Raw genomic sequence first — 17,045 nt, 5'->3', positions numbered from 1 at the left:
GAGTCAGCCTGACACGTTTTTTAAAACATGAGCCTTGAGACTGAGTATGTGCTCAGCATAAGAGCACTTCTTGCTTTTCCAGAATGCCCATATTCAGCTCCCAGCACCCACAACCTCCTCAAATTCCAGCTCCAGGAGATCTTCTGGCTCACATGCATCCATACACACATGGAATACAACTACACAAACATATGCATATACACATAAGCAAACGAACAAAAAAACTTAAAATCCCATAAGTTTTAGAAATTTGGGGTGAAAAAGAAATTGAAAAACAATATATGCAGGCTAGAGATAAGAGACCCAACACTATCCACAGACACACATGCAGACAAAACACCGATGCACATTTAAAATATTTTCTGTGTGTGTGTGTGTGTGTGTGTGTGTGTGTGTGTGTGTGTGTGTACATGCAACCTCTTAGCAGTTACACAACTTTTAAAATACACTTCATCAACACTTTTTATTTATAAATGTATGGGTGCAAGAGCACAAAAGAACGGGTTAAATGATCACACACTGTATCCCCAAGAAGCTTCCAAGAAACTCAGGTCAGGGATGAGAAAGGCGGCTCAGCAGTTAAGAGCGCTCGACGTTCCCGCAGAGGAACCAAGTTCAGCTCCCACCCCTCAATGGGAACAGCAGTCGCCTGTAAATTCACTTCCGGAGAATCCAACACCTTTTTCTATCCTCCTGGGGCACCGCACACTCAAGTGTACAGACATAAATGCAGGCAAACACCCATTTACGTAAAATTAAAATACATCTGTTTGTTTTTAATTCAGGGTGCTGGAGCGCTGTCTCGGTGGTTAAGCACACTCACTGCTCTTGCAGAGGACCCAGGTTTGATTCCCAGCACCCACGTGATGGTTCACAACCATCCATAACTTCAGTTCCAAGGGATTCAAAGCCCTCTCTGACTTACTCCAGCACCAGCCACTCACATGCTTCACATACATACACACAGGCAAAACAATAACACACATAAAAGTAGAATAAATAAGTTTTTAAAACCTGAAACCTTAAAAAAAAAAAAAAACAGTTTGGAAAGATGGCTCAGTAGTTAAGAGCACCTGCTGCTCTTCCAGGGGTCTGAGTTTGATTCCCAGCACTGCAGGGCAGCTCACCATTGTCTGTAACTCTAGTTCCAGAGGATCAGATGCAGGTAAAATCCTCCTATACATAAAAGTAAATAAATCTTTAAGAAAAATTCAGGCCACAGAACACAGTAAGTTGAGTACAGAAAAAACAGTCGTCTTATTTTAGTTCTTCCATTTGAAAGGTATTTTTAGGATGTATGAGAAGCTATTAATAGTCAATTTGAATGGCACATGGCACTTTTAAAAATATTTCTGTGGCTTTTAGATTTATTTGAACACACGTGTACATCAGAACTAGGTTATGATGTTTAATTTTAAACGAATTTCAGAAATTGACGTTAAAAAAGTGCAAAATACTTGAAGCATGTAACCTATAGATGTCACAAATGCCAGCAATACATCCATTAGAAAAGGCATCAAGGAAAGCCAGTTAGGGATGAGTTCTAGCAAGTGGCTGGCATTTCAGCCCTGACAGTTTAAAAAGACAATTATACCACCTTGCTTGAAAAAAAAAAAAAAAAAAAAAAAAAAAGAAAAAAAAAAAAAAAACTTAGGAGTGATGTCTTAGGGTTTCTCTAGCTGTGAAGAGACACCATAACCAAAAAGCAAGTTGGGGAGAAAAGGGTTCATTTTACTTACACTTTCATGTTGCTGTTCATTGTTGAAGGAAGTCAGGATAGGAACCTAGAGTCAGGCACTGATACAGAGCCATGGAGGGGAGCTGCTTACTGGTTTGCTTCCCATGGCTTGCTAAGCCTGCTGTCTTACAGAGCTCAGAACCACCAGTCCAGGGATGGCACCACCCACCATGGGCTGGGTCCTCCCCCACTGATCACTAAATGAGAAAATACCTTACAGCTGGATCTCATGGAGGCATTTCCTCAAGTGAGGCTCCTCCTCTCTGATGACTCTAGCTTGTGTCAAGTTGACACAAAACCAGCCAATACAAGTGACACAAAATTAAGATGGCAATTTTTGTAATAAAGAATTAAATTTTTATTAATGTGTACTCATGTGTGTGCAGGTGCTAGCAGAGGACAGATGTTGGATCCCCTGGAGCTGGAGTTACATGTGGCTGTGAGCCACCTGATGTGGGTGCTGGGAGCCAAACGCTGGCCCTCTGGAAGAGCACCTAACACTCAGAATTGCAGAACAGCCCTCCAGGCCCCACCATTTTTAAGATTTATTACTTCATGCATGAGTGTTTTGCCTGCATGAATGCAAATACATAGCGGTAATCTCGCCCATCCCCTGGAGCAGGAATTATGGGCAGCTGTGAACCATCAGACAAGGGTGCAGGAAACCAAACTTTGGGCTTCTCCAAGTGCAGTACAAAGGCTCAACCACTAAGCACTTCTCCAGCCTTCCAAACTATAGTCTTTTTTTTTTTTCTTCAAAGGCAGGCTTCCAAGATATCTTAATGAATGAAAATGACCAAAATAAATTTTATGCATGCATGCAATAATCAAATAAGAAGTAAATAATCTCAGCTGGGCATGATGGCGCATGCCTTTAGTCCCAGCACTTGGGAGACAGAGGCAGGCCTGGTCTACAGAGTGAGTTCCAAGAAAACTGTGGCTACAAAGTGAGACTACATAACAAAATTAAGCACATAAAAGTAGTTGTAATCTTACAGATCAAAAATTAAAGTTAGGCTATTAAAAAGAAAAAGTAAAACTTAGTAATCACTATTTTTGCAAATCCTTGCAAGTTAAAAAAAAAAAAATTGAAGAAATTTCCCAAATGTCATTGAATAAAGAATGCTCAATATTAGGGTAGTTGGAAAATGTTCAGAAGATGAAAGTTGGTGTTAGGTGTTGCAGAATATACAACTATTTAAAAGTTCCAAGACAGTCCAGCAGGTTGACGTCACATTAAAAAAAAAAAAACATTGCGACCCCAACCGCCCCAGTGTCAGACCAAAGCGCATGCGCAGCCCTGACGCATGCGCACTGAACGCAGGCCATAGGACGTGGAAGGGGAAGATGGCGGCGCCGGGCCTCCCCACGCCGCTGTATGGGCACGTGGGTCGCGGAGCCTTCAGCGACGTGTACGAGCCTTCGGAGGACACGTTCCTGCTCCTGGACGCGCTCGAGGCGGCGGCGGCCGAGCTAGCCGGGTGCGAGGAGGGTGCGCGCCTCAGCGGGAGAGAGCGGGGTGTCCTGGAGGCGGCAGCCGGAAGTCCTGCCTCCTCCGGAAGTGGTGGGTCGGCCCACTTCCCGGTGATTGACAGCCGAGCGGGTGTGCGGGCGTCTGTGCTCCGCTCAGGTGCTGCTCGGGGCGGTGGTCACCCTGCCCGGCCTCTCGGCTGTCAGTCCGAAGACAGATTCAAGATGCGTCCGCAAACATTGCTGCTTTCCAATGTTAAAGTCTGTTTGGAGACCTACTTGGTGCATAAATAGCATCCTGCGGCCACGGCAGGGCAGGGATGATGAAGTCGTGAACTGTCAAACCCCCTTCTGCCTTCTCCAGGAACAGCCATTAGCCGCGGCTTTATGACAGATTTAAATAGTTACATGCATCCATAACTTTTTTTAATGACAAAAGTAACAAATGCCTACAGGTTAAGTTTTCAGTGAAAGAATTTTGAGTGGAGAGCGGGTAAGATGATGGCTCAGCTGGTCAGTGCGCTTGCTACCAAGCCTGTGACCCCGGTTCAGTCCCCAGGACACCCATGACAGAAGGAGAGAGACAACTCGTGCAGATGGTTCTTGGACGTTCAGTTGCAATGCTGTGGACCGTGCATGCCCACACACACACACCACACCACACACACACACACACACACACACACACACGATAAATCTAGTAAAACATTTTTGCTGCAAGGATCTGGGTCATTAACTTAATGGCCAAGATTTAAACTGGGTTTCTCCAGAACAAAGTAGCCAACATGTTTACCCCTCTTCAGTTTTATCATGTCTTTTTTGTCTATGAAACGCTCTTAAAATCAGTCCTTCGTCATAGACGCTGGAGCATTTCTGTCTTACGGGACACTGGGTCGTAACTTCTGTGCTCAGAATAGCCCAGAAAGATTTACAACTCCACATTGCATTGCAGACTGTGCTGTAAATGGAGCTGACCGTGTTAGAAAGGCTCGGAATTCTCGTTATTTATGAGACGGTAATGGTTATTTCCAAGAAGAAGCCACCTGGTAAAATGCACAGATCTTAGAATGACCCCCTAACGGCTTCTCAGATGTGTGGGCGGTCCCAAAGCTAAAAAACCCTGCAACTGCTTCTTGAGTATTGTTTGAAAAGTTAAGTGCCAGGAATTCATGTAAATGTCATCAGGGCCATTAGTCCTGGCAGTTAAATATTGCTTTTGATGCATGTTCAGTGATCCAGGGAGTAAGTTTATTGGAAAATAATGTAAAGATTTTTTTTGTTTTAAGTTTAGAAAGCTACAATGTCTGTTGTATGTCTAGGTAAGTGGAGGACTTTTACTTTTACTCCTAGAATACACTGTTCGGTTTATTTAAGTACTTCAAGGTGATTGACAATCTGTTACACACCTAAACTATTACCAGGTTTAGCTACACAACAATGAGCACCAAGTGGTTGCCAGAAATTGTAAATTTCCCTTATATTCCCGTGTATTTGCAAGTGAGTGGTGATGCTGGAGAAATGCATTATATAGCACCAGAGTGTCGTCCACGAAGACTCTCTTCATAGGAATGAACTAAATATCTTGGTTTTTGTTCTCAGAGTGGAGATATGCCTTGAAGTAGGAGCAGGGTCTGGTGTGGTGTCTGCATTCCTGGCCTCCATCATAGGTCCTCAGGCCTTGTTCATGTAAGTACGTGATGTCCGTCCACATCTACTGGGTAACTATGATGACTGTGGCTGTTTGGGTGAAAGATTTTAAATAGGGGCTGGAGAGATGGCTCAGAGGTTAAGAGCACTGACTGCTTTTCCAGGGGTCCTGAGTTCAATTCCCAGCACCCACATGGTGGATCGCAACCATCTGTAATGAGATCTGGTACCCTCTTCTGACCTGCAGGCATACAGAGCACTGTATACATAATAAATAAATAAATCTTTAAAAAGAAAAAAAAAGATTTTAAGGAGACAAGGTCTCTGGTAGTGTTTCAGTAATTCCTTAATTCACAAATGACATTCACCCCAGTTATAATTTCATGTTTATCTCAAGCTTTGTGATTTTAGAAGCATCATAATTTTATCTACACTTTGAATCGTTTTTTTTGTTTTGTTTTTTTTTTTTTTCAGGTAAATAGTTTGACTGTTAGAAAATAGCTGGAAAGTTGGATTTCTTTGCAGAGACAAAAACCAGGGAATGGACATCAGAAAATTTTGCCGTACACAGAACAAATGTGTTTCTTTCCATTTGTAATGTCCTATGTATTTTGTGTAGCAGTTTCCTATCAGTAGTTTCTTTCCATTTCCATTTTGCTGGGTGCTTAAGTTATACTTAAATTAATTCCTTCAGATGAGTGTAGTCAGATTTTTCTTTTTTAAGCAGTGTTCGTCATCGGTATAATAAGCCTTTGTTCTCTTTTTCTTTGCCATTATGAAAACATCCTAATTCTTGTTTGTGCCACGTAGAATTAACAAAACATTCCTAATAAGTAACAGATTTGCTTCTGCACATTACTGTTATAGGTGCACTGACATCAACCCCCAGGCAGCTGCCTGTACCCTGGAGACAGCGCGCTGTAACAGAGTCCACATTCAGCCAGTAATTACAGATTTGGTGAGCTTTAACCCTTCTTCAGTAGTAATCAGTTACCTCTCACTTAACTAAAGGTCAACAAGTTTCAGTGCAAATAAACCTTAGTAATTAACACTTTTTGCTTTTATGAGACAGTCTTGTGTAGTCATGGAGCCCAGGCTAGCCTCAAACTTATGATATAGCTGAAGATGACCTGAACTCTCTTTTTTGCCTGTTTTTATTTTTAATTAAAATTTTTCTTTTATTTTTGGGATTATAATTACCTAATTTCCTCCTTCCATTTCTCCCTCCAAACGCTCCCATATACCCCTCCTTGCTCTTTCAAATTCATGACCCCTTTTCATTGTTGTTACATGCATATATGTAAAATACAAACACGTGCATGCATATATATGTATGTATATGTGTGCATGCACACACACACACACACACACACACACACACACACTCCTAAATCCTGCTCAGTCTATATAATATTACTTGTATGTTTTTAAACATGTCCATTTGGTATTTGGTAGATGTTGGAGTTACAGAGTTAAGAGCTTTACATCCAGCAAGTAATTCACTTCTGACCATAAACTAAATGTGACACTGTATCCAGTTCACACTTGCTTAAATTGTAAAAGCTTTAGGCACAGCTGAGACAGAACTCAGATGATACAGCATATCCTTTTCTTAGCTCTGAGTGTCTCTCTGGTGTCTCTTAGGCAATCTCACACCCACATGGTAACGAGATGTTTGCATTTCTGTGTCTTATTTATTTATTAGCAGCACCTTGTGAAAAGAAGCGTCCCAATAGTATACTTGGAATGAGAGCTGTTTGGGCAAGCTTGGGTCCCGTGTCTAAGGACTGGCATTTGAAGAGTGGCTTTGACCTGGGTCATAGTCCCCAAACCCCACGCCACACAGATCTTGTCCAGGCTTGAGTGGAAAATGAAAAGAGATAAAATATCCGTCTTAAGTTATTTTTGCTTCTCTATTGCTGTGAAGAAGTCAGGGAGGAGGGGGGGGGAAGAGGAAAGAGATGAGAGGAGACAGACAGACAGCGAGAGACTGCGACTGGCTTGGGCTTTGGAAACATCAAAGTTTCAAAAAACCACGTGCAGTGACACATCTCCAAAAAGGCCATAAGAGCCTGTGACGCCACCTTATTCAGACCCCTATAGTCCCATCACAAAGGGATGTAAGCAGAAACACGGGAACATGGTCCTGGCCACAAGTGAAAGAAATGACAGCTTTGGAACCACTCTTTGCTGTTCATTATTTAGCCAGGCCCTCGCTGTGCCAGTCTGTCTCGGAACTTTCTGTGTAGTTGTAGATGACCTTTAATTTTAGTTTCCCCTGCTTCTGCCTCCCCAGTAGACCACTACACCCCCACTCCATTGTTTATTTTATCTTTTATAACATTATTTATTGTGGGGGAGGCATGTTGAGGGAGGGGGTGTTTTGCCTGCATGCATGGCTCTGCACCACATTCCTCCAGTGTCCACAAAGGCCAGCAGAGGACATTGGATCCCCTGGGACTGTAGTCACAGATGGTTGTTGGCCACCATGTCAGTACTGGGAATTGAACCTTAGTCCTCTGCAAGAACAGCCAGTACGCTTAACCTCTGGAGCCATCTCTCCAGCCTTCTACTGGTTTTTTTGTTTGTTTTTTTTTTTTTTTTTAAAGAAGTTCAGATTATGCCTTTCAAGTTTCAGTTGTTAAAATATTTTAAGGGTATTAGTAGGATTTGGATAATTTTAGATTTGCAGAATATTTTTAGTCATAACAGTGAAATGCTGTTGTTCATAAGCAAAACACATAATGGCATGAAACAGGTGGACACAGGAAACAAAATGCTTTTTGTGTTACTTTTCTGGGGTTGATGAGAAATAAAAGTCTCAAAAAGTTCAGGGTAGCTTTGAACTGTCTTTTGTTTAAGACTAACTTTCTACTGATCCTTCTGTCTTTACCTCCCAATGGTAAATGTCTTTACTAATGTACGCCATCACACTCGGCTCTGTGTGCTCTTGCCCAGTGTGTTCTCACCCTGATGAGGACAGGCTGCTTTCCTACTACTGTTCCACTTTACAAAAGATTTTGCATCTTAGAATTAACCCCAAGAGACAAGAAATTCTTTTCCTATCAACAAACGCTAGTGTCGAGCAAAGTGCTCAGGTTACTGACGTTAGGTCAGCATGGCGATGTGGGACTTCCCATTTTCCTGGTGTGTCTGTAAGTAATATTACATCTGGTTTTTGATGAAATAGTAAAACTTCAGACAGAACAAACCCAGATGATTTTTGAAACAAGAGGTGTCTTTGAAAAAAATGGCAATGTTAATAAAAATATCTCTAGGATTATAGCCCGGGTCTCCTGTCCAGCCCTAGAAGTCACACTGCAGCTAAGGGATGTGACTGGAGGTTCACGCTGGAGTTAATTCCTTAGTAGTTAGTGTTGATTCTGAACTCAGTTTTGACTTGGCAAAGCAAGAAATAAGAGGCAGACTTCAGCAGACGTGTTAAAGCAACTTACAAACTCTTTAACATTGCAAATACAGAAATTGTTACAGCTGACATATGAAACAAACCCCATCTTTAGCTGAGACTTCATGTTTAAAAAGTAGCAACCAGCTGGGTGGGCATGGTGGCTCACTCCTGTACTCAAGAGTGTAAGACAGATTTCAAGTTTAAGGCCAGCCTGGGCTACATAGTGTGACCCCTTTCTGAAAATCAAAAAGGTACAATTATTGTTCTTCTTTTTTAGTTTTAGAATACAGTCTTCAAAAATGCACATTAGGTATTGTTTCTCCCCATTCTTCGTGCAGAGCAAACACGCTTTACAGCTCCTCAGTGTCGGTTATTCGGAGTTGTATGCCGGTAAGGCCTGCCCAGTTATCGATCTGCCATGTGAAGTAGCGAATTATCCTCCTCTTTTTGCTGACGTCATGCTGTTCTGTTTCATTGTCATCTCTTGGCAGAATGTCATGTGCTTCATGCAAGGAAACCACAGTTTGGACTCATCTGTAACCTCAGGGCCCCCATAAGTGTCTCCATAGGAGATAAAGTCTGTGTTTTGTTACATGAATTTAACCCTTGCCGCGCCCCTTCTTTTTCAGTTCTTGGAGATGTTAAGGCTGGAAACTGACAAGGCCTGGCTAGAGCTACCTGTACTAGACACTCAGTCCTTGGTTTCATTTAAATAAATTTGATTTCAAGAGTGTCTTGTTTTCTCTCCAGCACAGCAGCTGAGCCTGAGTCTACTGCTGTTTCAGCCAATAATTGTGGCTCCACAGTTACTGGCCCACTTCTGTGGCAGCTGCCAGCAGGTACCTCCTGCCCCTGCCGTCAAAGTAGTCTTAACTAAATCTATACTCTTCTATTTATCAGTTAGACTCAGGAGTCAGAGGCTGGAGTGCAAAGCTGCTAGCTCAGAGGCTGAGGAACAACTAGCTGTCTTCACAGGCTTCTCCAAAAGAGAACATCCTTCCACTCCACCAAACCAAACACCCCCCCACACAAACCAGCCTCCCACGCCCCACCCCACACACACACAAACCAGCCTCCCACACCCCACCCCTGCTGCCACACCCAAAGTCCCTCCCTACTACTTCCTGTGCATCTCTATCCTTATTCCAGATGCCCTCTGACTGTGATGACTTCCTGTCAGCTCCACCTCCTGACCCAAGGATGAGTTTATTTAGTTAATACAAATGCAAACTCAGGGTTCACAGCGTTATATCTCACAACAGTTTAAGATTTGTGTCCTCTTCCTTTGTGTAGCATCCAGCCTACAGTTATTACTGGATTGCTGGACAGTACTTCAGGAGACACTGAGAGTTACAAAGCAAACTTCTCTAGTTTCCTTAAACAGCATTTCTGGAAAGTTATGTTTATAGTTCTTTTAAGAAACTTAATTTTCGGGGCTGGAGAGATGTAAGAGCACTGGCTGCTCTTCCTGAGGTCCTGAGTTCAGTTCCAAGCAACCACACGGTGGCTCACAACCATCTGTAATGAGATCTGGTGCTCTCTTCTGGCATGTAGTGCAGGCATGCATGCAGACAGAACACTGTATAGATAATAAATAAATGCATCTTAAAAAAAATAAGAAACTTAATTTCTTTATGAAACTTAAAACAATTACACACACACAGTTATTCCCTCTTTCTTGCACTTTGGAGGAGCAGATGAATCGTCTTTCTGTTTGCAAACAAAGTTGTATCCAAATTATTTCAAAGGATTGGAAGTAAAAAAAGATTACTTCTGTAAGCATAGCCTCAAAAAAACAGGTCTTAGGAGTTCTCTTTGAATTACAGGTTGCCAGGCTAATCGGGATAATTAAAATGGGGTTATAGAAATCTGGATTAGGAAATTCTCAGATAACACTTTATAATATATGAATACCACTTTATAATATATGAATACTTTATAATATATGAATATAATATATTCATATAATATATGAATATATAATATATGAATACAGTGTTCATAACCCAGTCCAGTGTATATCCAGTGCTTAGTGTGATTTCCTTTCTTTTTTTTTCCTTGTTCCATAGAAAACTGAGCCATGGAAAAGCTCAAAGATCTTCATAAGCCAAATGCTGGCTGTTTTCAGTCTCTGACCACTGTGTCCAATGCTTCCTTCTCTGACGTCCAGTTCTGTCAGTCAAACATTTACAAGTAACTGAAGAAGTGAAAACACAGTCCATCCTTGGTGCTCTGTGTTATTCAGATACATTCTATGTCATTGTATAAAGCTTTTCCCTTGGGACCTGGGGAGCCGCCTTAGTTGGTGCAGTGTCTGCCTTACAAGGACCCAAGTGAGATCCCAGGCATGGTGGCCTGTTGTTTATATTTCCACCTAGTTCTACATGGGAAGTAGAGACTGGTGGGTTCCTGGACTCTTTCCAGCTGACCTGCCTAGCACAGCAGTGAACTTCCAGGCCAGCCTGTCTCTAACAGGGTGGGAAGTTCCTTAGGAAAGATACCAAGGTTGTCCTCTGACCTCCATGTGTACACGCACGCGCGCGCGCGCGCGCGTGCGCGCGCGCACACACACACACTTTCTAAATCATTGTGTGAGTTAGCAGAGACAGGTGTGAAGGGAATATTTTCCACAGAATCAGAGCTTGCTGTGTCCTCAAGCTGTCTTGTAAACGTGAACTCAGTGTGAACACCTTGGCTGTTGAGTAGAAGCCATGTTCAATATCTGTTCACGCTCATGACTTTACTCATTATTAGCTTAAGTTCATATAAACTGCATCTGCATAAAAAATTAAAATATTTTGTCTGTAAGTACTTTACTCCGCTGAAAACATGAAGTGTTTTTTGTTTGTTGGTTTGTTTTTGTTGTTTGTCAGAGACAGGGTTTCTCTGTGTAACAGCCCTGGCTGTCCTAGAACTCGCTTTGTAGACCAGGCTGGCCTCAAACTCATAGAGATCCGCCTGCCTCTACCTCCTAAGTGCTGGGATTAAAGGCGTGCCCCACCACTGCTAGGCTTGAGAGTATTTTGAAAGAATTATTATTTAAATCAGAGTCCAGCTTAACCTGTATTGTTGCTGCCTTCAGGTCCAAGGCTTGCTGCCCAGATTGAAGGGGAAAGTTGATCTGCTGGTGTTTAACCCCCCCTATGTAGTGACTCCTCCTGAAGAGGTAAGGCCCGCAGCGGAATGTAGGCATGCTTTCAGCAGTTTTGTTTGTGAGACAAGATGAACTTCCTGTGACTCCGGTCTCTGCTGCTAACATTCCTCTGCTATACAGAGGTTGTCAGGGCCAGATACTGTGAGTGACAAAGAAGGAAATGTGTACAGTGCACAGTCCATCTGGTCAGAGTTCTCACCCAGATCAGGCCACGGCGTTCAAACGGATCCATTACCGTAAATACCAAATTTATAAAGCAAATTTTAAAATACTTCTGATCAACTGTAAATTCACCAATGGTGTCCTCCTCAAAGTCTTGGGTTTCATCCCTTCACTTTATCAGAAATTAAAAGTGTGGGACCAATCCTGGTCATTCTTAGGGAAGACTATAAATAATGTATTTAAGAATCTCCAAGGTGAGGAGTTAGGCCAAAACCACATCCCCCAGAAGGTGAAGGCACACCACTAGCTTCTCTCTCTCTCTCTCTCTCTCTCTCTCTCTCTCTCTCTCTCTCTCTCTCTCTGTCTCTCTGTCTGTCTCTTCTCTCTCTCTGTCTCTCTCTCTCTGTCTCTCTCTCTTTGGTTTTTCAAGACAGGGTTTCTCAGTGGCTTTGGAGGCTGTCCTGGAACCCGCTCTTGTAGACCAGGCTAGCCTCGAACTCACAGAGATCCGCCTGCCTCTGCCTCCCAAGTGCTGGGACCAAAGGTGTGCACCACCAACGCTAGCTCAATTAGCTGCTCTTTAATTGCTCCCATTGTATTCTTTGGTGAAGGTTCTCTGGCAAAGCAGCTAAATGTCACGCTCACTTCCACTCCAAGGTGGAAGGTAGCCTGCAGCTCATGATTGCTTTGCCTGTGCTCAGAGGGGGAAGAAAGTCACAGTCACAGAGGGAACAGCACTACAGCGTCTTTCAGTGTTCACTACTCCTATCATAAAATACCCCAGGTTATGTAATTAATCTGTGGATTTCTCAGAGTCTGGAGGCTGAGAAGAGCAGTCTCAGGGTGTGTGGCTGTGGCCAAGGACTTTCTGCTGCATTCTGATAGACATCACATGTTGAGAGAACCCGTGGCTCTCTTCTCAATACGGCCACTAATCCCCATGACCTCCTACCCCACCTACTGAAACACCTCCAAATGCCATCAGCGTATCAATAGGGGATTAAGTTTCTAACTTGGGAACTTAAAGCTCAAGAGAAAGTTATGGAAATGAACCTTATGATAAAAATGGTTCAATACAGGCCAGAGGTGGCTCAGGGGATAAAGGTGCTTGCCCTTGAACCTTGTCCCCAGGGCCCACATGGTAGAAACAAACTTCCAAAAGACAGTCCTCTGCCCACATGTACACACACACACATACACAAATTAAATCAATAAACACAATTCTTAAAAATGTCTCAATCCAATAATTCCAGCCCTTAAGACATAATCTTAAAAATCATTCATCAGCGGACCGGGCATTGGTGGCGCACGCCTTTAATCCCAGCACTTGGGAGGCAAAGGCAGGCGGATCTCTGTGAGTTCGAGGCCAGCCTGGTCTCCAGAGCGAGTGCCAGGATAGGCTCCAAAGCTACACAGAGAAACCCTGTCTTGAAAAAACAAAAAACAACAAAAAAAATCATTCAGCAGCTGGGTGTGGTGACGCATGCCTCAGGAGGCAAAGGCAGGCAGATCTCTGAGTTCCAGGCTATTGGGGGCCAAACAGTGAGACCCTGTCTTCACACAAACACATCATTCAATGATAGGACAGAAACTAAATGGACAAAGGTTTATTACATTCTATTTATGACGACAGGTGAGCCTGTGTGCAGTAAGGGTGGTTAGGTCTTGGTCATGGTCTCAGTGCATACAGTGAAGAAACAATTCAGAAGCCAAGGTACATGTATTTGGAAATGCATCCTTGTTTGGTGTTTTATGACAAAAGGATTGTAATCTCAGTCAAGTTTCTCTGATTGGTGGCAGGTAGGAAGTCACGGAATAGAAGCAGCTTGGGCTGGTGGAAGAAATGGTCGGGAAGTCATGGACAGATTCTTCCCTCTGGCGTCAGAACTTCTTTCCCCAAGAGGACTGTTCTACTTGGTTACCATAAAAGAAAACAATAAAGGTAATAAAAAACAAAACCCAAACAGCTTCGTGTTAACTGTTTGCTGACAATAAAAGTTAAGTGTAGAAAGCTGTAACTTATAAAAGTAGCCTGGGCTGTTGAGCAGTTTAATCACTGACAACTAATGCAGCCAGTTCACTTTGAAAGAGAAGGACTTGTAAGAGGTGAAACGTTAATGTTTTAACACCTATTGTCTCCTTACGACAGGGCAGTTTTCCCCCACTCGTGAACTGAGTCAAATACAAACTGACTTCTGTGACTTCACCCTCAGCGTGCGTTCCATCTCATGGGGCAAGTCTTACACGCCAGCAATAATAATAACAGAAAGAGTAGATGGTTACTCCCATACCGTGCAGCAGTGGGGGAGCCTCAGGCAGGCCCAGGCCCCTGTGGTAGTTCACAGGCTTCATAGCTGGATGAGACTGAAGACTGCTTTCCCCCAGCAGTGTGTAGACCTTCCAGCACCATGAACACTAGCCAGTAGAGACGAAGGTTCCAGTCAAGTACCAGTTAGGTTTCTTGAGCAGGGATTCTTCAGCAATATGGTCTGACCCTCAAGACTGTAGGGTAAACAATAGCTTTGGCAATGGCCTGTAATGTTTGTTCAGGGAGTTGGTCTGTGGATCCTTTCTGCTAACAGATAAAGACATAACCCATTCATTGTGTGTGAAGGGATTATTTGGTACTATTTTCATAGTTCAGTCTTCTTAGTTCAGTTTTGTCTTTTCTAGATTTTTTTTTTTAGTTGTGTATTTGTGTGTGTGTGTGTGTGTGCATATGTGAGTGTATGTATGTGTACCAGGTGTGTGCAGGAGCCTGAGGCGGTCAGAAGAAAGCACTGGATCCCCTGGAATGATAGTTTAAATGGGTGTGAGCTATCATGTGAGTGCTGGGACTTGAACCCAGATCCTCTGCAAGAGCCGTAAGTGCTCCTAACCACTGAGCCATCTTTCCAGCCTGAGTTTTATTTCCAAAAGAAGTAAACTTATTTACACGCTCTAGGTACCGTCAGGATTCAGTTTGTCCAGGTTCTCATTGACCTTTCCCAGAAAGGATATATGGCAGAAATCGGCACCAACCAGCTAAAAATGTGATCACTTGCTGTAATAACGAGGTTAACTGATGGTCCTTCGTAGTCTGAAATGGCCACCACTGCAGACCAGGCACTAAAATCTGATCAGAATCCCAGAACATCTTAAAATGTGTCCCACTTCTCTGAAGTCCAAGCTTGAGTCAACATTTATTTGATATATACATTGTTTAATCAGAGGAATTTAATGTGTTTATCATCTTATTAAATTGATCTGTGATCATGCATATAACCAAACAATTTGATTGACTTTTTTGTTTTTTCATTTTTAGAAGAAATTTTTAAAATACTGAAGACAAAAGGTCTGCAAGGAACCACAGCACTTTGCAGGCAAGCGGGCCAAGAACTCCTATCAGTCCTCAGGTTCAGCAAGTCCTAGTGTCCCCAGAGCCACCAAAGTACCCGAGAACTGCCTGAAGCTGAATGCGCTCAGTAGGTTTGAGACTGATGCCATTCTTTGGCCAAGAAATTTTATCAGAAATTTGTCACAAAGAAAAAGGTGGAGTCAGCCTGGTCTACAGAGCGAGTTCCAGGACAGCCAGGGTGACACAGAGAAACCATGTCTTAAAAAAGAAGAAAAGAAAAGGTGCGGCTGGATAAACGCTGAGAGTGCTGGTACAGAGGGTTGGGATCCAGTCCTCAGCACCTACATGGCGGCTCACAGCCACCTGTCACTCCAGTACCAACCGGTCCTGCCCTTTTCTGACCTCCATTGTATCAGGCACACACCTCGTATACATACATAATGCACAACACCCATACACAGAAAACAAAATAAACCTTAAAAAGATGATGATGTTAAGCTGGGCCATGTTGTTTTCAGGGACTCAAGTATATGGGTGTTTCTGTATGTGTGCAAGTACATGCGTATATTCTATTTATAATTAATTTACATTTTGTTATATTTATATATGAAAGGATGTTTGACTTAACATTTGCTGTAATAGCAAAGTAATGTGATCACCCTAGATGTCCATCAGAAAGGATACTAATTAAAATAAATCTCAGCTATCCATTCCACTGAACATAGAGCCATGAAACCAGTCACTGGAGACCCTGAGCCAGAGGTTCCATGGTGACTAGTTACACCTGAGTGCAAAGAAGCCGCAGATGAATTTTATCCCCTACTTGCTATTTTGAAAAGCCACCTGGGGCAGAGTATTGATGTGTGCACATAACAGAGGCTTGGAGGTAAGCTGCAGCAATAAAAGAACTTTCACTCTCCTGTGATGGCATTTGTTTTACACAATGGCAATATTCAACAAATACACTGGATTGCCATGAACAACATGATGAAAACTCCGAATGCAGACAGTCTAACAGGTGGTTCCATTCACTGGACAAAGTAACATCACTCAATGACTGCTATCACGAAGGTGCCTTTTTCTCTCTAGATATTCATAAAGGCTTACCGGAGCCAGTGATGTCATCCAAAAAGTCCAGCCACACACCTATGGAGGTGACCTTAGATGATAATTTTCAGAGATTCTGGCCACCTTCTCTGAGATAATTCTTTTAGGGGTGGCTACTGGTACATTGCCTATGCCCTGTGAACAACCCTGTATTCACATGGATATAGAAGCACTGACTGAACTCAGTGAGTTAAACAAATACACACAGATAGAATTTTTTTTTTTTCAGCCAGGCGGTGGTGCATGCCTTCTTTAATCCCAGCACTCAGGAGGCAGAGGCAGGCCGATCTCTGTGAGTTTGAGACCAGCCTGGTCTACAAGAGCGAGTTCCAAGACAGCCTCCAAAAGCCACAGAGAAACCCTGTCTTGGAAAAACAAAACAAAACAAGAGCTCCCCTCCCCCCACTTTTTTTTTTTTTTTTTCTGAGACAGGGTTTCTCTGTGTAATAGCTCTGGCTGTCCTTGAACTCCCTTTGTAGACCAGGCTGGCCTCAAACTCCGAGATCCTGCCTCTGCCTCCCGAGTGCTAGGATTAAAGGAATACAACTCCACTACCCAGCCAGATATAATCTTCTAAAGATTTGTATGTGAGAATATATGCCATATGTGGACCTAACCCATGGAGTCCAGAAGACAGTGTCAGATGCCCTAGAACTGGAATTGCAGGTGGTTGTAAGTCACCCAACACAGGTGTTGGAACCAAATTCAGGTCCCTTCGAAGAGTAGTAAGTGCTTTAGCCAGTAAGCCACCTCTCCAGCCATGGATCTCTCATTTGAAAAGTAGGGCATGAATGAAGTTGAGATATAAGGAGGGTGAGGGGTGATTCTGACCAATATATACTGTATACATGTATGAATTTTTTCAAACAATGCAAATGATGATAATCCTCAGAGTTCACTGAAGTGAGCTCAGGTAACAAGGTGATCAATGTTTGTGGGGGATAGTGTAAGCCACACCTTCTAGAGGCTGAAGTCAGGATGACGTGTGATATGTTTTTAAGGGGCTGCAAGGCACATGGGA

General features: G+C 43.0%; 1 protein-coding gene across 1 annotated transcript; it reads left to right on the top strand.

The window, feature by feature from the left end:
* The first annotated feature begins 3,048 nt into the window (after nucleotides 1-3,048).
* N6amt1 (N-6 adenine-specific DNA methyltransferase 1) lies at nucleotides 3,049-15,834 on the top strand. Its single transcript, XM_027412357.2, has 6 exons — nucleotides 3,049-3,219; nucleotides 4,808-4,894; nucleotides 5,723-5,813; nucleotides 11,347-11,430; nucleotides 13,381-13,522; nucleotides 14,885-15,834. The coding sequence occupies exons 1-6, from the start codon at nucleotides 3,086-3,088 to the stop codon at nucleotides 14,989-14,991; spliced, it is 645 nt and encodes a 214-aa protein (XP_027268158.1). The 5' UTR covers nucleotides 3,049-3,085; the 3' UTR covers nucleotides 14,992-15,834.
* Nucleotides 15,835-17,045: the final 1,211 nt, after the last annotated feature.

Source organism: Cricetulus griseus, chromosome 4 (genome assembly GCF_003668045.3).
Source record: "Cricetulus griseus strain 17A/GY chromosome 4, alternate assembly CriGri-PICRH-1.0, whole genome shotgun sequence".
Taxonomy (NCBI): Eukaryota; Metazoa; Chordata; class Mammalia; order Rodentia; family Cricetidae; genus Cricetulus; species Cricetulus griseus.
Note: the sequence above shows the minus strand (reverse complement) of the source record. Positions and strands in the feature narration are given on the sequence as shown.